Consider the following 20831-nt stretch of genomic DNA (forward strand, 5'->3'; position numbering starts at 1 on the left):
GCAGGAAAGCTGACGTTTTGGGCCTAGAACCCTCTTCAGAAAATTTTCTGAAGAAGGGTCTAGGCCCGAAATGTCAGCTTTCCTGCTCCTCTAATGCTGCTTGGCCTGCTGTGTTCATCCAGCTCTACATCTTGTTATCTCAGATAATCTCTCTCTTCTGGGTTTAAGATGCATTAAAGAATAGATTTACACCTGTACTATCCGTTAGTTCTTTAATACCACTACACTTCTTATAGCATTTAAAAATCATGTTATGTCATTATCTTAAGTATTAAAATATCCTGAATATTTAAACAGCTATAATAATGACTTTTGATCCAACAATGGCCTATGCAAACTTCCTTACCTTTTGTTTTGCATACTATGTATACACATGTATTTATATCTACACAAATAAACACACACATATCCGTGCGTGAGAGTGTGAATGACTGAGAGACAGAGCATGCGCATGTTGTGTGAATGAACTTTATATGACAGCCTGAATTACTTCACAGGAGCAAAACTGATATCAAACTATGTAAGGTGATAGGAGGACAAATGGTTAAAAGGTATGTTTGAGTGACAGACAGACAGGAAGGAAGGAAAGGGAGAAAGAGAGGGAGATTTAGAGAGGGAATTCTCATGTTTTGGACCTAGGAAACTGAAAGCATGGTTGATAAAAATCAGGATGAGTACAAGGTCAGAATTGGAGAAGTACTAAGAACCAGGAGGGTTGCAGGATACAGAGTTACGAAGTGATGCAACAAGGGAGGGATCTGAAGATTGTTGACTGAAGTAAACTAATAACCAATGACAATCAGCAAATACTGGCATGATGGATGAAGAAGACTTGGCGAGAGTGTGTCCTAACTTGTCCCGGAGGCAAGCATGACATCAAAGATTCAAACAGGTTCAGCCTCAAGTCAGCTGCCAGGCAAAGTGATGGCGTCAATGACCAAGCACAGAATTTATGAAGAACATGGAAGGCAATGGCTTGGATCTTCCCAAATGCAGGCACACACCCATTCAGATTTTCTCTGATGAGAATTTCAGTTTTCTCACCATAATCCAACCGATTGCACTGTTCTTTACCAAAGATTCACAGCATGGAGCTGGAATTATGTCAATAGGCTGTCAAAAAAGTTACGCATATTAATGGATTTTCACAGACCCTCCAAAAAGGAAACTAAAAGCACCAAAGCAAAACCACTTTTAACTATATTTTTCAAACATAGCAAATTAAAGACTGGGACATATAAATTGGGTGAAGGTAGATGCTAAAATAGACTAAAAATTATTGAAAAGAAATAAATATTAGCATAGAGTATAATTTAACCATGTGACATAGTAAAGTTATAGTGCTTACCAAATCATGCTAATCATATCATCAGCATACAACTGACAGAACTGAGTCATCCTACAATTAATGATCAAATCAAAGCAATGAAGTCCTGCAACAGCCATGAATAGTGGAAGGCAATTAAAAAAAAATAGAGGAGAGGGCACCACAAATATCCCCACCCTCAATGGTGGCATAGCCCTGTACCTCACTGTAAAAAGACAAGGTTGCAGCATTTGCAATCATCTTTAGCCAGAAATAACGAGTGGGTGACTCATCACAATCTCCTCTTGAGGACACAGTCAATCTAATATACTCTACACCGATAATTCACAGTCAACACCACCATCCACCCCTTACAAACTCCAATTCAAAGAGGTTAATTAAAGGTCTGCTAAGGTTACAGGTTAACAGCACTTGATTATAATGTCTTTGCGAGGCACATTGAATGATTTTACTAGTTATTTTTCATCAGTCATATCTATTTACATGCCAACATTTTAAAGAGTCAACATTGGAGGGAAGATCACGTGTAATTATGACAATTTCAAATCCATTTTAAGATGGTTTTGAATATAATCCTTACCACTTTCAGACACAAGAAATGTGACATGGAGTTACACATGCAAGAACTCAAGAACATGCAAGCACATTTATTTTCAGTTCCCACATAAAGAAAGAAGTCAAATTCACTATTGAAGCCACAATTTATGGTTAATTTTGCAGAACAGCAGCAGTAACATGAAGTTCTGTCACTTCAGAAAATGACGAACAACGCAAACAACTGCTTTGATTGTGCAATTTGTCATCACCACATTACCAGAATAAGTTATCAATCACTGAAAACTAAACTGCTGACTGCACTTACCTTCTTCATGATTGTTCTCTCCTAACGGTATACCAACATAAACCATCACATTAACCGCATCTGACACATCCAAATGGAGGTTTGTTGTTCCAACTTTCCGATCTTCTGTTGTTATTAACCCTAATAAAGAACGGCAATGCACTTCATTTATTTTTAACTCCATTATAGCGGCGCATACAATTATCAAGCGTCATTAGCCTGAAGACCAGGTGGACAGTAAATGTTCTTTGAAAAGAGTAAAATGTGCTCTGAAAGATCAATTTGCTTTTATAACCCTTTATAACCAAGTTAATTACTTGCCAAATTAACATATTAGAAACGTGGAAGCTGTGAGAGAAGAGAATCATGACAAAAGTTTTGAACATGCAGAAAAACGTCTTAATGAATCCCATGTCTGATCACCTTCTGCTAGACTGACAAAGAACGTCAATTAGAACAGAAGAGACAAGATGGTCATAGAAGATAAACCAGATCAGAGCTATAAAACAAATCTGTACTTATGGTCTCTTAAACAGTGGATTCAGGTAGAGGTCTCTACTTAATAAATTCAGGGTAACATTTCCTAATCACTTTGTTTTGCTAACATGTCTTTGTAATTTTGCATATGACTTAGACAGAAAAGAAACAAGTTGATCAAGCAAAGTAATTGAGCAGCTTCATTTCACTGATAAGAATGTCAAGAGTGCATTTTATTTGGCTGTCATGACCTTATTTGTATCACCCAATGTTGAATTTCCAGTTACACTTGAAATCCTCCATTAAGTTACACATGAGAGAACTTTCAGTTGTGGCTTACCTTGCCAGAGGCAATGGGAATACAAGTTCCAGCACATCAAATTTTATTATTAGCTTACCTTTACATCTTGCCTAGCCATTATATTTGCCTGAATGAATTACCGCTTGTCATAATTCCTAGGAACTGAAGAAACTGATCTTCCAAGGTTTGAAAATGAATTAAAATATGTACAAAGTATGACACTAGACTCACAATACAATCCATGTGAGTTGAATATTACATATTAATCGTATGCATTTGGCAATATACAGTGCAAGTTTCTGCCTAAGTTTAATGTTTATGTAATCAAAGATTTGGCTAGGATCAGCAACTTTATATCACAGGGATAGAAGAGTTCTGTTGCTTTACTGAAATTCCAGGCTTGGATCAGGATCTGCGTACACAAAAATTTAAACTAAGTTTGCGGAAGGCCAGGAACTAATCTGTTGACATACTTGTGTAAAACAGAGGGAACCTTTTAATACAATTTATGATACTCACCATAAGCATTGTACATCTTTGGTCCAAGGTCAGGGCGTACAAAATAATTTGGGAGCCGTGAAGCCAGATTTAACCTTCCATCTCTCTTTGTGTATTCAGGTAGAGGGAGGTTATTCATCAAATCTTCAAATCTGCATGACAAGAAACAACTGGATAACTTTTTGCATCTACACTCTACAAGCCTGAAGATATCAGCGTGAGCGCAAATTATATTACCTGGTTGGCATCATGTCCCTAAAGTCTTCACCTGGAGGCCAGTCTTTGAGCTTCAATACCATTGGCTGCCCTCCTTCAGATTTCAAACGTTCTGTGGCACAAAAGCATAATTCAAATTGGACTCCAGGAATTTTGAATAGATGGTCATGGCTTCAAACCTTTATCTACGTATACGTATGAAATAGTTTGAATGGACTACTGTCGATATAATCTTCCTCACTCATGAGGTCAGCTCAATTTTTTAAAAAAATTGATTTGCTGATTATAAAGCAATGATTGGGGCATGATCCATTTACAGTATTGACACTATGTACATGTACAATATTTATATATTCTAAGATGAGACAACCAATGAAATTGAAAGGTGAACTTCATTAACAAAACAAGAAAAGGTGATGCTTAGCTTTAATATCAATGCAGATTTCTAATGTCGATACCCAGAGTGGTCAAATTCATGAGAACATACACCATGATGACCAGGAGCCAACAGCTTTAGTAATAGTTGAGCGAGTTATTTCACAGACATGTACAAAATTAGAGACAACTCCAAATCATTTTCATGACCCAGAGTTAGAAGCAGTACAAAAGTACAAAATACTTGAACAAAGTATATGTCTCGGTACACTATGGTCACAGACTGACTTTGGTTACTTTAATCCCGTTGATTATGGCATTGCAAAATTAAAGCATCATCTAAAAACTGATTCGAGGTTTCCAAAACAGATAACGGACAGGCAACAGCCTAGCGGTATTATCACTAGGCTACCAGAGACCCAGGTTCGAATCCTGCCATGGCAGATGGTGGAATTTGAATTCAATAATAATCTGGAACTAAGAGTAAATGATGACCATTAAACCATTATCGATTAGCGATCAGGGACTGGGATTCAAACTTTCTTCTCAGTGTCTACTGTTGAAGTTGCTTCGCTCATCACTTTGGTTCTCGGACAGTGAGTCAGCAGTCATTGGTGAACAATATGGAGGTGAAGATCTCCAAGAGATAATAATTATAGCGTGGTGCCTGAGGCAGAACTATTTAGAACATGCATGGAAGGTATCCTGCCATCTCAAGATGTGTCCAAAAATCAGCAAAGGACTTTCCTGGATGGAAAGCCAAACATTTACTTACACTCGAGGAACAGAAAATCAATTTCCATTAGAATTAGGTACATCCTAACACCAACCGTATATTATAGTTTAACTTTTCAGGCTTTGAGCTCGTACTTTGGGACTGCTGGCTGAATCGTCACTGCTCAATGGACAATGAACAATAGAGTCTGAAATATGCTATTTAAAAACATTCCAAAATACTTTCCTGAAGCTGATGATGAATTCCAAATTACAAACATTGATCTGCCATCTAAGAGTGATTTTTCATTCAACCCGAAGAGCCATATGATACCTGTCCCTTGCAGCCTGAAGCCAGAGAAATTATAATAGGGAATAAAGAAATGGCAGAAAAATTGAACACATACTTTGGTACTACCTTTACAAAGAGGGACACAAATAACCTTCCAGAAATGTTAGGGAACCAAGGGTCTGGTGAAAGGTGGAGAATCAGTTAGAAAATGGTAAATGGGAAATTAAGGTGGTTAAAGGTTGACAAATCACCAGGGCCTGATAGTCTATGTCCTAGAGTACTAAAGGAAGTGGCCTTGGAACAATTGAATGCATTGGTTGTCATCTTCCAAAATTCTCTTGAGCCTGGAACAGTTCTACAGATTGGAGAGTGGCAAATCTAACTCCCCACTATTTAGAAAGGGAGTGAGCCACAGAGAATTAAAGTTAACCAAACATCAATAGTGGGGAAAAATGCTAGAGCCTACTTTACAAGATGTAAGAACGGAATATTTGGAAAGCATTAATGGAATTGGAGGTCTGAATGACTCCTCGCTTCAATGTTTCAATGTAATTACTAAAGTCACTGGTTTACCTCACAAATCAAACCAGTTGATTCTAAACCCTAGGATCTTAGCTGACATGTTGGAGGTGAAATGCATTGATCCTATTCTTTTCCCATGAAAACAGAAATCAGGTGGGCTTGATTGTCAGACCTGTACAGTAGAATGCTCCACTTCTGGTTTCAGGACTTGAAAATTCAGACTTAACACGCTTAAAAATAATCTTTCTACTTACTGGAAATGATCTCAAAGCCATCCCAAAAATCTCGGACTTTCACATCAGAGATGATGGCACAGTTCCTACAGTTGACCAGATCAACCTCCTGGTCCCCAAACTCCCGGCTGAAAGCTTCAGGTTTCCAGAGGGCTGAATTCAATTTCTTATGGACACCGGACACCAGCACCGGCTAGGAAGAGAAACACAGGATTCATGTCGAAAATGTCAAAAGTTTCAAAGCACTCTTGAATTGAGTTGTGGTGTTTTTTTTTAAGTGAATGACCACACAATGCATCCAAGTGAAATAATTACCGATAAACATGGTCAGCAGTAAAATAAATATCAGGCTACACAATGAAGCTGAGCCCACAGACGAACAGTCACAATGTCACAACAGGAGAATCCAAATTCTTTTACTGTTTGTAAGAAGCAATATAGTATTTATTTTAAACAATTACAACTTTGAGGCTATTTCACAGATTACCGGTGTGAACTAATCAGTTGTGTTAAGTTCTTAAAAGATAAAGCACAGGCTGCATTTTTACATGCAGATGTGGGATCACACTCTTGAAATACATGACCAAGATAGAAAGGAAGCAATTTTTTTACCTCTGCAATTGATCTGTACATAAAAAAACAGAATGAACTTATTGCAAAATGTGACAATGGACTAAAATTCAAGGCCAGTTTGAATTGTTGTCACTCTGAACTATCACGTGAAGACAATTTTCAATAAACCGTGTGAAATGATCCACAGAGCTGCTTTACAGGTTTGAAGTGCTTAACTGGAAATTTTTTAAATTGCTGCATAGCAATGAGTGGCATGAATAGGAGGGGTTTGATGACATAGCAAACTTCCACATGATGCTTCCAGACCAAAATAATAACATAACAGGAGGGCAAAGTAACTAATAATGCCATGATTTTTTAAATGGTTATTGCATGTCCAGGTTGAGTATGACTGGAAAAATCCATTGAATGCTAATAAACAATTCATTTTACAGTGCATTCCCAAACAAAGGATATATGTCCATGCAGAGCCTTGTACCCATACCACACTAAAAGTGACTTAATCTTCACACTTGTACCATTAGCTAGCCAACCAGAAACTGATTCACAGACTTGCATTCATGCATTCAATTATATAGGATCATTCTTAATGTCTGGAATGGTTACCTGTCCCTGCTTCCAGCATTCCCTAAAGATTTTCCAGTTATTTTTGTTGCTGGGGTCTTGCAGGCAGAGCAGACGACCATCACAGAGCCAGCAGTGTTGTGTGTTTGGGTCCAGAACACTCATTTCCATTACACCTTGTTTTTTACTCTCCTTCAGTGCCTCTGCAGGATTCCCACTTCGCTTTGATGTATCTGTAGACATTTTGTTCTCTACCACTGATGCAATTATGTGATCCAGAAAGTTTGGGAGGCCCCCCTTCCCCTTGTCAGCCTGTATTAAAAACACAAAGAACTGAGTTAAATAATAGCCATTAATCAGTCAGATAAAATAAAATAACTTAAAAGTTTCCTTTGAGGGAGGCACCTAGGATGTAATATTTTGGGCTACTAACATAGAATCTATAACAGAGGAATGACAAGGCTGTTGAAATGCCTCTAACCCAAAGATCACTTCTACTTCCCTTCAAATGAGACCAAGTCCATATATCCACCTCATTTGTAATAAGAAATGCGTCCATCTTCAAAAGGTTTCTAATGATTTTGTAATCATTTAATTAGTATTAATTTCTAATCTTGTAATTGTAGTTCTCTGTTTAGCTGAAAATAGTTTCTCCACTGTTCACACCAGTGATTTGCTGCCCAATGTAATGGCTACATCATACTGACTTAGTATGTACATTCAGACAAAACTGATTTACTGGATTAAAAACTCAGCAGCATCCCTGTTGACTTTCTCTGAATTTTTACCATTCCTGCCCTTTTTTAGAAGCATGGAGCCAACTTTGGGCATGATAATGTCACCATTTATGAATAGTATTAAAGTTGCTTCAGACTTGAGGTGCACAGATCAACAATCATGATGTCAGCATCATGGCTGGGCCAAGCTCTGTTGTCCACTCTTGACTGCCAGAGGTTGGATTGGGGGAAAGAGAGAAATGGTAGTGTAGTTCCAACAGTCAGGATGGTGTTTAGCTTGTTGGATTTGCATTCTCATGCGTACATCTAGTGCACTTGGTCCTGTGTGTGTTTTGGCAGTTGTGGGTTTATGAGGTGCTGTTTGGGGATTTGGATTTTGGATGGTGGACTTTACTGCCACTACACAGGCAGTGGAGGGAGTCCATATTAAAGGTGATGGATGGGGTGCCAATCAAGTGGACTGCTTTGTCTGGATGGCATTGAACCCTTTGGGTATTGTTGAAGCTTCACTCATCCGGGCATGTGGAAGGGGTTCTCCTAGCTTGTCTCTTGTGGACAAGCGTAGAGAGGTAGGAGGTGAATTATTTAGTACAGCAGATTCAAACAGAAAACAGTGATGTCGTACAAATACAAGGGAAGCTTTAACCTGATTGCCTGCACTTTGGGGAACAGTCACCCACTTTACGCTTGCATCTTTCCTGATGTACTCGGCAAAAGACAACACTGCCGCAGACATTGTGCCACATGCCAGGGTCTCCTTGGAACCGCAGAGGAATTGGAGGGGGTCGTTGGGGAATCCATGTGTGGTCATCTATACATTGGAACTAATGACATTGATAGGAGTAGAACAGAGAATTTGCTGTAAGATTTTGAACAGTTTTGATCTAAACTAAAAAGCATAATCTCCAGGTTAACAATCTCTGGATTACTTTCTGATCGACGGGCACACTGGCATTGGGTAAATGAAATCAAAGAGTTAAATGCATAGCTCAAAGAGTAACATGGGTGGAATGGTTATAGTTCATGGGGCATTGGCACGAGTACTGGGGTAGAAGGGAACTGTTCCAGTAGGCCAGACTTCGTGTGAACCATGATGGACCAGTGTCCTGGAAAACTGAGTAATTAAGGCAATGGAGAGGGCTTTAACCTAATTTTTTTTTGGTTGTGGAGGGGAGTCGCAAAGGGCGAGAGAGATAAAGATGTAGGCGATTGGCAGAGGGGAAATATAGGTTTACAATCACAAGAGCATTGCAGAGCAGCTGTGTGGATAACTACACCCAGAGTGTGACAGGAAAGGACTGGGCGTAAAGAAGAAACAGCAGCAAACAGGGTCAAGGGGTGGGAATAAAAATGGTATAAAGGCAAAATTAATGATTCTTTACTTGAATACATGTAATGCTCAGAGCAAAATAAATTAAACAACAACATAAATTTAGGTTCATGGTCATATATGTGATCATACAGCCATTATGGAGACACGACTACAAGGAGATCCGAGTTGGGAATGAAATATTCAGGAGTACGTGACATTTTGAAAGGACAGGAAAGAAGGAAAAGTGGTGAGGTAATGTTGTTGGTATGGGATGGAATAAGTACAATAACAAGAAATGATCTTGGATCAGAAGGTGTAGAATCCATATCGGCAGAGGTAAGAGATACAAGGGAAGATAACACTGGTACAAGTAGTCTGAAGGCCCCCTAACAGTAGCTATATGGCAGGACATAGAATAAATCAAAATAATGAGGACATGCAGGAAAGACAGTACATTAATCATGGATGACTTTAATCTTCAAGTAGATTGGGAAAGTAAAATTGGCAGAGATAGCCACATTGAAAAATTTGTAGCTTTATTTGGAACAGTTTCCTGAAACGATATATTGTTCATCCAACCAGGAATTAGATTATTTTGTATCTAGTAATGTGAAATGAGTCAGATTTAATAAATGATCTCAGAGTAAAAAGTCCCCCAAAAAACAGCGATAGTTACTAGAATTCAGCATTCTGTGTGACCGTGAGAAACGTGGGTCGAAAACAACTGTCCTAATCTTAAATAAGGGTGATTACAAAAGAATGAGGGCAGCAGTGGCTAGAGGGTGGACTGGGAAAGGGGTTTAAGTAGCAAAGACAGTTGAGGAATAATTACAGACTTTTAAATAAAATAATTCATGGCTCACCACAAAGATATATTTCTAAGTTAAAGACAGCATCAAACTGATAAGAAAAAAAACATACAAGGTGAAGGAGATTACTCCTAAGACAGAAGATTGAAAAAATTTAAATATCAGGAAAAAATAATAAAAGGGAGAAAATAAACTTTGAGGGCAGATTTACGAGCAATATCAAAAAGGACAGCATAGGCTTCTCTAAAACATTAAATGGTGGAAAGAGGCCAAAATGAATACTGGTCTTTAGACAATGAGGTTGGGAAAACAATAGTGAGAAACCAGGAAATGGCAGAGGCGATAATAAATAATTTTTATTAGTCTTCACAGTAGAAGACACTAAAGCATTCCAAAACTATTAAATGATCTAGGGGCAAGAGGAGAATTCGGAAAAAAATTAAATAATAATCACAAGATAGTACGAGACAAATTAATGAGGCTAAAAGCTGCAAAGTCCTTTGGATATGAGGAGATACTACATTGAATATTCAAGAATGTAACTAGAAAGATAATGCATGCACAGGTAGTACTCTTCCAAGGATCCTTAGATTCTGGAAGAGTTCTAGAGGATTTAAAAGCTGCCAATGTAACACCCTTATTCAAAAGGGAAGGGAGGCAGAAACAGTTAACAGTAAGCAAGGGGAAAATATTTGACATTATTATTAAGGATTCAATAGTGAAGAATTTAGAACATTTTAAATTCACTCATGGGACATGGACGTTGCTGGCTGGCCTGCATTTATTGCCTGTCCCTAGTTGTCCCTGAGAAGGTGGTGGTGAGCTGCTTTCTCAAACTGCTGCACAATGCCCTTAGATCCCAGCTAAGCGAGGGAGTTTCTTACGACCACAGGAGGAGGAGGTTGGGCCTGTACTCATTGGAATTAAGAGGAACAGCCAACCTTATTGAAACATACAAGATTCTTAAGGGGCTTGGGAGGGTAGATGCTGAGAAGATAAAAAAAATGCTGGAGATCACAGCGAGTCAGACAGCAACCATGGAGAAAAAGCAAGTTAACGTTTTGAGTCGAGATGACTCTTCATCAGAGCTGAGATTTTGTTCCCCCTTGGAGAGTCTAGGACCACAGGCATAATCAGAGTAAAGGGGTGCCCACTTGGAATGGAGATGGGAAAGAACTTCTTTTCTCAGTGGGTAATGAATTAGTGGAATTTTTTTTAAACTGCAGAAGGCTGTAGAGTTCGGAAAGTACAGTTGAATATTATCAAATCATTGAAACTCAGAGCTGATTTGATTTCCTTCTTCAATAGGAAATTCTAAATACTCTAGTTAGAAGGCAGTAGGTTTGGATCGAGGTGAAAAACTATCATCTTTTTTCAATGTCCAGAGTTTCAAACATTAGACACACCTACCGTTGAAACGGACGTGAAGACAGATGGAAATGGAAGGCTTGCCTCAGCAGTTCCCCGCTGTAATTTTCCTGGGGCAGAATTCAGAAGATCCCTAAGGCTCGACCCTTCTGTCTTTGTGGTTGAAGGTCCTCCAGACAAAAGGCTGCTAAATGGCTCTAATATGGAGGGAGGCTTAGATAAAGCGTTAAATGAGTCCAGTGCTAAGGGTGGCCTGGAATCTTGGCTTTGATTCAACACAGATCGCAAAGAATTGGCGCTTTCTGGAAAGGAAGGAAAAACAAAATTCTGAATTTATTGATATGGATTCAAGAAGGCAACAGGTATGCTCTTTGCTTGTTATTCATGTTGGCCAAGATTGTTATTAATACAAAAGAAAGCTTCTATAAAGACCTTTGCAGTGACCTGAATCAAAGTTATTAGCAGAGGTTTAAAATTTTGGATATTTGGTTCTGCACTTCAGATATACATCATCACAAATTTGGCCCAAGATACCTCACAACAGAAAGAGAGGTATTACCACTGCTGTAACAAGATCCTGCAAGACACTACATACTATTATCCTAAACAATCCTCCAATCAATCTCTGGATGCTATGTTTCACCACACTATTTAGCAGTGCAAAAGTGGGCGTTCATTTGTGGATGCCAGTCTGCCCGGCGAGATCTAATGCCATGTTCCCTTGAGAGTATTTTCAATATTGATAAAATCATGGTACACTAATCAAGTTGTTTCCTCTAGGAGGATGCATCCGTTCTTTCTCCTGAAGGAGACAGAACATAATAACAACAAATACTTACTACTGCAGGATCCTTGTTCTACTGCATTTTTAAAGCTCAAATTTATCAATAACAGCATGAAAATTCTGAGGTAACAAAATGCAAATCATCAGGTTACCAGTTGTTACAACACATGGTGAAAATGATCTACAGGTCATTATGCTGTACGATTATGCCCAGTATATACATTAGAGGGTCACCACTGATTGCTGCAAAAACCCAACTAGTTCTCTAACAGAAAAGGGAGGAGGCACTGACTTCATGACAATGTCACTGGACTAGAAATACAGTCCCTGCATTTAGCAACAGGTGTTACTATTAATCATATTCACACAAAGTGCCTAACTGTTAAGCTACATTGAGAGGCCCTTGCGTTGCTCAGATATTGTCCCTACCTCTAGACCAGGAGGCCCAGGTTCAAATCCCACCTGCTCCAGAAGTGGGTTATGACATCTGAGCAGGTTGATGAAAAACGTTGATAAGTTAGAAGGAAGGACCAGGTTAGCAGTGATCAACATGGCACCATTTTTACAAGGATAGAGAACAAGTGACTGCATAAACTCAGTTAGTATCCAAGCTCAAGAATATGGAAGATTTTAGGTAGAAGTTATACAATCAGTGTTTTAAAATGACAAAAGAATTTGGCACAGCAGACACAGAGAAACTACTATGAACAGAATCAGAAATTGATGAAGTAGATTGGTGGACCTAATAATACAAAGATAACCAACATAACTCAATCAGTACAACCAAAAACGTTCAATTGTGTCGTTACTTGTCGGCTTTGCTAAGTGCAAATTACTTGCTGCATTTTATTGCTCCTCACTGGGTTGGGTATGCTGGAAATCATGCCCTGGTATTCTCAGAGTCATCACAAAAGTTAAAGGTTTTAAAAAGTACACAGGATTCCCCAAATTACTTGACTTTAGAGTTAAGTTGACAGAAAGCATGGGCCACGTTTCTGTACTCAGCAAAAATGACTACTTATTACAAAAAAATTCTAACTGTAGGTGAACAATTTTCAATCAGCAGCAAACAATTCCTTAGCTAAAACTGTATAAACTTCCCTTTGTGTACACACACGTAGACATTGACATTATGGATGGAGGGAAGAACTGGTTCCTGTCTGCAGGGATTGCTGAGATGATTCTCTTGTGGATCAGATGCTGCTTCTCGATCTCCCTTCTCTAGATACCTTCACCATTTACAGAAGGCACAGGGTAACTTGCTCATACTTATAAAGGCCTTTGACTTATCAATTAAGTGACAGCTTACAGCAACTGGAAAGGGGAATTAAACTGGCTATCTGATGGCTTGAGGTGCTTTTCATTGCAGAGCAAAAACAGCTCCTTCTCCTCCAGGGGTCTGATGGTTTCTTCTAAAACATTCACATGCCAGCTGTTCATCAACCCTAGGAGTTAATCAGAGAGTTGTTGGAAGGCAGAAGACCTTTATTATCAAGTGCTAGTCACTAGTCCACAGGCCAATCAACTACTTGCTGCCAGCTAATGTTCCATGCATACATAGCCCTTGGTTTCAGCTGGTCTGCAAACTCGGCTTCCAATATGGCTTAACCAAGCAGCTATGAATACAGTACTTTAAATGAATGCCAGATTACTTGCTTTCTAAAAGGGCAGTGATCCTTTAACATCTTTGGTTTTTAAAACAGTTCTTAAATCTGTATTGCAAAACTGAAGGACAGCTGGATTAAAAATGTGATGATTGTGATCTTGAAGTGAAGATGCTGATTCCAGAAAATATACCCACGTTGGAGAGTATGCGTTAATTCTTATGTTGATTTTCTCTAAGCCTTAATGGTAAAATTTTCCACTCGAATAATTTCCTTTATTCATTTTACTTTTTAATCTCTTCAAAACAAAAACTCCCCTTCTCTCCAAACTTTCCTCAGTTTTACAAACTTGCTGATGGTGACATCATTTGCCATCTGGTAACAACTAATGGATACTACACCTGTGCAATTTAGAGTCCATTGACACTTTGAACATGATCTGGATTTGTCCAATTTGGATCAAATGTGACAGATTTATACCTTTAACACAACCCTCAATGCATTACCATGATTATTAATTAACATTTCATTGCAAATATCAGTCAAAATGGCTATTTCACAACTACCACTAAATACAAAACCAAAAGATTATTTCTGCATAGTTAAAAATGCTTGCAAAACCCTCTCCCCAACTGATAAAGTCAACAGCCCAGCATCCCATTCCATTAATCAAACTCTAACATGCTAATCATAAAGTAACAGAATAGCACAATCATGAAACAGATTGGACAATTAACAAGACAAAGGAAATTTACCTTTCTTTTCCTCCTTTGCTTTCTGTGTAGCTAAGTCAGCCAACCAGTGTAATGCTGATGTAGTGTCTGCTGAACTCAATGTGCCATCCTTTAAGCCAGCTGTGGTGGATACCCCTTCGTTGTCACCTACAAAGCTTAAATTATTGCAACTGCTCTCACCCTGGCTCATGGTATTGTTTTGACTCCCCTCACTGCTGCTGTTGGCTGGGTCTGGTTTCACTTCCACTAGACCACCATCAGGTTGAGGTAAAATAACGGAGCCTCCACTGCTTGGTGACACCTCATTCACAGCAAGTGCACTGGTAGGATTTGGAAGAATACTTGAAAGCTAAAAAAAAGTCCAGAATTTCAAACAACATTAAAACATTAATTTAAAAATGCCAAGGCTGGATTAAATGCATAGAGGTTTGTATGCCAAAACAAGCCATTCAACCTAAGGAAGTTTGTATTGCTTATCCATTCCACAAACAAACAGTTCTTATATCTTTATATTAATCTATATTATTTCCATATCCCTTCTTCCACCTATTTGATCATCAATAGTGACACAGTTTGTACCTCAACAACCAACCCTGAAGATGAATTTCATAATCTCAAAACTCTTTAAAGTTCCTCATACTCATTGCTTTAAATCTGGTGTCATTAACCTTCATTCTTGAGCCCTCAACAATTGGATACAGTATGCTTTAATAGACCCCCATCCTTTCAGAATTTTAAACATTTCTATTTTATTGATCAGTTTTGTGTATTGTTTATATTAAAAAATCTGAAGTTTTTCTTCATATTTATGTTTCTCTGCACCAGTCAGCATCGCTAAAATCCTCTCTTAGCCATTCATACTACTGAGGTTTATTAACATTTTCTCAGCTTTTCATTAACCTCTTGGCTTTTATATTCTTTCAAGGTCCTGTCCCAGCACTCCCACATGTCCCCTTGCTTTCCAATCACGGTTTGCTTTCAGGGTAAAATTACTGCAGTTTGCTTCAACCAAAATGCAATATAAATGGACCATTCATCTGATCATAAAATATAACTAACTATCACAAATAACACTTCTTATTGCTCTGCTTTTGGACCATAGGGATAGTTTTACTTCCTTTTAATGCTGCAATTAACTCCTTACACTCTTCCTCCATCATGCACTTTACTAGAACTTCCTTTGTGCAAACAACAATGCAACTAAAGTCATAAAAAATAAGAGCAAGCAAAACTAAGCAGGTCTGGCAGAAACGGTGAAGAGAGAGAATAGTTAATGTTTTGAGTTCAATATGACTCATTCAGAACGAATATATTCCTCAGCTTTTGGGATATCTGTTCCTCATATTTTAGAATTTGAGCACAAGGGATCTCAATGCAAAATACAGAGATATTCCTATCATGAAAATCTAATTTTGTAGGAACACAAACACAGGACTAGCTCAGTGGTGAAAGTGCCTAATCACATAAGATCCCTTCTACAAGTTTTCTCCAGGTATATATTTAGCTGTCTCAAATTTTCTGATTGAAACAGACACCTATTTCTCCACTGAGAATGCATTTCTCACTTCTACAATTCCCCTCTACAGTTGTTAAAATCTCAACTTCCATTTTCAAATTTTGCCACTTCTTGATTTTAATCAGATTAACGTTTCTCCTGTCTGTGCTCTTCAAAACCCTGAAGACAGATTAGCAGATTTTAAATTAGCTACTCATGAATGCTAAGTTCCAAATGCCAATAATAAAACATACCTGTGACACTCCATTTGGTGCTGCTGGCTTGGGCAGAGGTTTGAGCTGTTTGGTAATACAAGGGCAGTTGGCTTTGATTCCCCACTTTCCCCTTGTTGCATGGACCATATCTCCAATATCATAAAGAGCTGTTGATTGAGAGATGAATATTTTCAGAAATGATGAGGTCAAGCTGATGAAGGCCAGCGGATTCTTTAATATATCTCAATTAATAACATCCTTTTAACTTTGCTTTGAACACACGTAGAAGACAATAAAGGCAGAATGCAGAAATTTTGATGTACAGGAATTATATATAAAGCTGAACAATTTAATGATACTAATATCCAAAACAGAAAGGGTTTTAGGATTAGATTTGGCATTTGGTCCTAATATTACAACAGGGTGGATTGCCTTTGCAACAGTTCAGTACAGACAAGATTGCAGATGCAGGGTCCTTTTCCGTAAATGAAGTTAGATAATTGCAACACATAAATGATCAGAAAATGCAGATGAGTGCACTCTGGCAAGCTGATATAGTTCAATATTACATCAAGGGAGTACGTTCACATAATACATTTGCTCAGGAAAGAACAATTTCAAGAATTGCTAATTTTTCTAAAATACATCTTTGAAAATTCACATGAAATAAACAGTAAACTTGTTCTTCAGCCAATAGTGACACAGGAGTAATGATACAACTATTAAGCTAAGTGGAGCGAGATGACCTGCCCCAGTTCTTTCAAAGGTCTGCAATTGTAGGGCATTTCTCCAACAGTGAGATAGCACTGATGCCTATAAATATGTGACAGCTCAAAGAACAAGGGAAAATTTGTAGCGTATAAGAAGCCTGCATTCAGTGCAAACAGGGGAGGTGATAGCCAACTGGTATTGTCCACTATAGCCAGACTATTAACCCAGAAACTCAGGCAATATTCGAGGCACCCACGTTCAAAATCTGCCATGGCTATGGTGGAATTTGAACTCAATAAAATTGTGGAATTGAAAGGCTAATGATGACTGCAACGCCACTGCTGATTGTAGGGAAAAGGTTCATCTGGTTCATTAATGTTCTTTAGGAAAGGAAACTGCTCTTCTTATCTGATCTGGACTAAAGCAACTCCAGATCCATGTGCTTGACTCTTAACTGCCCTTCAGTAATTAAGATGGGCAATAAATACTGGCCAAGTGAGCGATGCCCGCACCTGTGAATGAAATAAAAATAATCTCGACGGTTAACTTGGAATAACCAGGCACCCCCATACTGCTGATGCTAATACTTAGCCATATTCCAGAGAAATGATTTCCTGCTTCAGAATAACAAACATATCAATTTAGATTGCCATTATGCAAGTTTGACAGCAATTTGTCTACAATAATACACAATGCTTCTACATAAACAAGTGATTTAAGGTGGGATATAACAGAGCAGCAGGGAGTCAAAGTTGGCAGTTAACATTCTTGAGAGAGACAGACTGATTGGCATGGAGTAAATAATATAACACTTATTTAATATAAACAGCAGCACATTACTGGTGCTTACTAACAATTCAATATAACTTTCCCTATAAAAGCAATGATTTATGTTTCAGGACAAGGAAACTAGGCAATAAAAGAGTTTGCTACCGAATAGCATCTGCAGACCATTTTGTATTTGAATTCACAAATGTTACTGCTTCCACTAATGAAAATATTTATTTACATTAATATAAGTATGTATTTATCCAGCTATTATGCAAACATTCTTTACCATCTCAAATCCTGAACGTAGAGTCAAAGAAACCTTCAGTTAATAGTAGCTCTGGCAGAAAGAAAAAAAATGCCTTCAGGTGGATGCAAAGATTTATTTTCTGCCCACTGTTCCTAACTTAAGACAGAGGCACTGTGGCGTAGAAGGTGTTCAATTGGTAATTATCAGTGGAAATAAGTTTGGAAGTATGACAGAGTCGATGAGGAACCCAGAGGCTGTTATTCACAAAAAAGAGTTTCAACAGAACAGCAAAAATATTAGTGTGCAAATGCTCCATTCAGCCAGTTTTAGCAATACAGGCTCACGTCTATTGTGTCACACATAGCCAATTTCTAACCTCAAGTTAACAAATACCTGACCAAATGAAAGTGAAATGGACAGGTTGCTTGTATCCAGGTCATGTAGCAAAGAAAGGGGCTTGGAAGTGATTTATAGTGTGATGTAAAATGTTACCAGCATCATAAAAATACAAACACCCTGTGAGTGACTAAGTTTCTTTTTAACGCCTGAACGAAAGGTAGTTTTATAATTTACAAAACATGTACTAACCAGTGCTAGGAATAATTTGTGTTGGCATTAAATTCTCTGGTTCATGGGTCTGTCCCTTAGCACATTTCAACCAGGAGAAAACCTCATCTTCAAGACTGTCATCATCCACTGAGAGGAGAAAAACAAAACAAATCGGACATCATGTACTAAAAGAACAAAGGATCATAGAAGTATGCAATTGTTCATTTATTACTATAGATTGCATTTACAATCAAGATTTTGCATTTACATTTTTCAGCCCCTCTGGCAGTCCCACCATGGCTGGGTGGTTAATCTCAAAGAATATATTTTTATAAACAAATCTAATATCACACCCAAACTATTGTTCTTCATTGCCTCATCACCTGTGCATACAAGGATAACACGTTTCATTATCAGCCTTTACACTGTCTGCTGTTCTTTGTTATTCTCACTCTCATAGGGTATGCAAACATACTTTAGTACCTGCACTCGAATATGCACCTGGCTTCTATCCTGATTTCCACAATTTCTAGGAATATTACATCAAGGTCACTATTACTTCACGAGTTGAAATCTGCCCTTGGCTTTACAATTTCTACCAGGATACTGGCGTTGGTTTGATTCAGATGAAATATGCCAGATTTTACAGCTTCCCCTTCTCTTTATATCTCTTTAGCAATATTGTATGAATTTGAAGACAAGTACTGTTGCGAGGAGTGTCAAACAAAATCTAACACAGCATCACAAAAAGCAATGTTAGGATAGCTTAGTGCATAATGTAGATCAGAGGAGCAGCTTAAAGGAGAGATCAAGAGATAACGAGGCTTTGGGCACAGTTCCAGCGTTTAGGGCTCAGCCAACTGGATACATGGTGATGCAATTAAAACTATACCAAACCCAATTCTTCAACTGAAACACACCAGGGATATACATTCCTCTTCAGTAATTGGTGGTACCTCCAAGACAGTCCATACACATCATTAGATCTTGTTACCATACCCTCAGTTCTAGGTGGTTCTAAACTGACTTAACTGGAACAATTTCTTACTTGCCTGTTTAGTCATGTTGTCAACGCCAAATTTCTGTTCAGGCAATCTGGATTAACTTTATAAAAAAAACCCATCACTTCAACGTCATTCTCAACTATCCCCTTACAGGTCAAAAGCCTCTTGCTAACACGACTTTATTATACTCGATTTACATTTTACTTAATTGTGAAAACAAGTTTTTTACTAAGGGCAAGATACACAATGGCTACGATATGTGCCATTTCACTGTTAGTAATATTGCTGTACTAGTCCATGCTACTTATTAAGTTAATCACACATTTTTACAAAAAATATAACTGTGGCTACAAAATAGGTGCTGTTTTATCACACTATTGGATGCAATCCCTCCAATTTAACAAGTTATTGTATTCACATTGTTTCCGTACCTTGTGGTGGTCGCCCCTTCCTCATCCTGTAACAGTCGAGACACACACCAAAACCGCATTTACGACAGACCCAGTGGATGTTAAACAGAGTTGTTTCACATGCATCACACATCTCACGAATACCCCGCACAGCTCGTTTCCATGCCAGTTGTTCTAGAAACAACAAGAATAAAATACAGTCAATCACACGAGAATATTAAATAAGGCATTTACTCGGCTCACAAAACTGTTGATCAATTTAAACAAGGAGAATTTCAACACTGGCACAATTAACATGAACAATATTTCAAAATTTGTATTTCAAACATTCCAATCATTCACAAATACAGAGGAGCTCTCTGCAATGCACTGCATCAAATAGATACAGATTATCTTCAATTTTGTATGAGTTTCATAGTTATGTGCAAACGTACCACAACCATACAAACTGTGGTTGTAAAGACAGATTATTTGAAATTAGAATAGTCAGGAAAGTCTGAGGCTGTATGCTAAATTTGCATAATGGCACAACTAGGTTAGATGTTGGGATGTTCCTCTATTCCCATAGCAACATAGACACAAAGAACGAGACGTTTATTTCTGCAGTCTGTACAAATTTGATGTGAATCTGTGAAAGACAGACCTATCTGTTGCCGGCTGGGGCACTGGTCATAACGTATAAAACATAGCCAAAAAGATAACACAAAATGTAGTCAATATACTTTCTTGGATTTGCACTAGCAACAAACAGCCAAAAGATTACATACAGATATTTACCACTTGTGAATAACCTTGGAAATTTCTACCTGTTTTTACTGCTTCTCAAGAGATTGCGCGGCTACTGGCAAGTGATAGTGGTCATAAATTAAACTCCCATCTGTCACTCCTCAGCCCATCGGTCCAATTGATCAAGATCCCTTTGTAATCTTAGATAACCTTCTGGGGATCCGGGTTCAACTCCCGCCATGGAAGACGGTGGAATTTGAATTTGATAAATATCTGGAATTAAGAATCTAATGATGACCATGAATCCATTGCCGATCGTCGGAAAAACCCATCTGGTTCACTAATGTCCTTTAGGGAAGGAAACTGCCTTCCTTACCTGGTCTGGCCTACATGTGACTCCAAACCCACAGCAATGTGGTTGA

General features: G+C 38.2%; 1 protein-coding gene across 3 annotated transcripts in view; it reads right to left on the bottom strand.

The window, feature by feature from the left end:
• LOC109931051 (lysine-specific demethylase 3B-like) overlaps positions 1-20831 on the bottom strand; it is a 145769-nt gene that overhangs the window by 13997 nt on the left and 110941 nt on the right. For 2 of the 3 annotated variants that reach the window (XM_048603568.1, XM_020530395.2), the window contains exons 13-22: positions 19705-19857; positions 18309-18416; positions 16031-16158; positions 14303-14630; positions 11202-11461; positions 6976-7245; positions 5818-5989; positions 3682-3772; positions 3466-3596; positions 2190-2309 (exon numbers count right to left, since the gene is read on the bottom strand). In XM_048603568.1, the coding sequence (XP_048459525.1) occupies positions 2190-2309; positions 3466-3596; positions 3682-3772; positions 5818-5989; positions 6976-7245; positions 11202-11461; positions 14303-14630; positions 16031-16158; positions 18309-18416; positions 19705-19857 (1761 nt within the window). The remainder of the gene's footprint in view (positions 1-2189; positions 2310-3465; positions 3597-3681; positions 3773-5817; positions 5990-6975; positions 7246-11201; positions 11462-14302; positions 14631-16030; positions 16159-18308; positions 18417-19704; positions 19858-20831) is intronic. The other variant, XM_048603569.1, reaches the window with a different exon arrangement.

Source organism: Rhincodon typus, chromosome 12, assembly GCF_021869965.1.
Source record: "Rhincodon typus isolate 14 chromosome 12, sRhiTyp1.1, whole genome shotgun sequence".
Lineage (NCBI taxonomy): Eukaryota > Metazoa > Chordata > Chondrichthyes > Orectolobiformes > Rhincodontidae > Rhincodon > Rhincodon typus.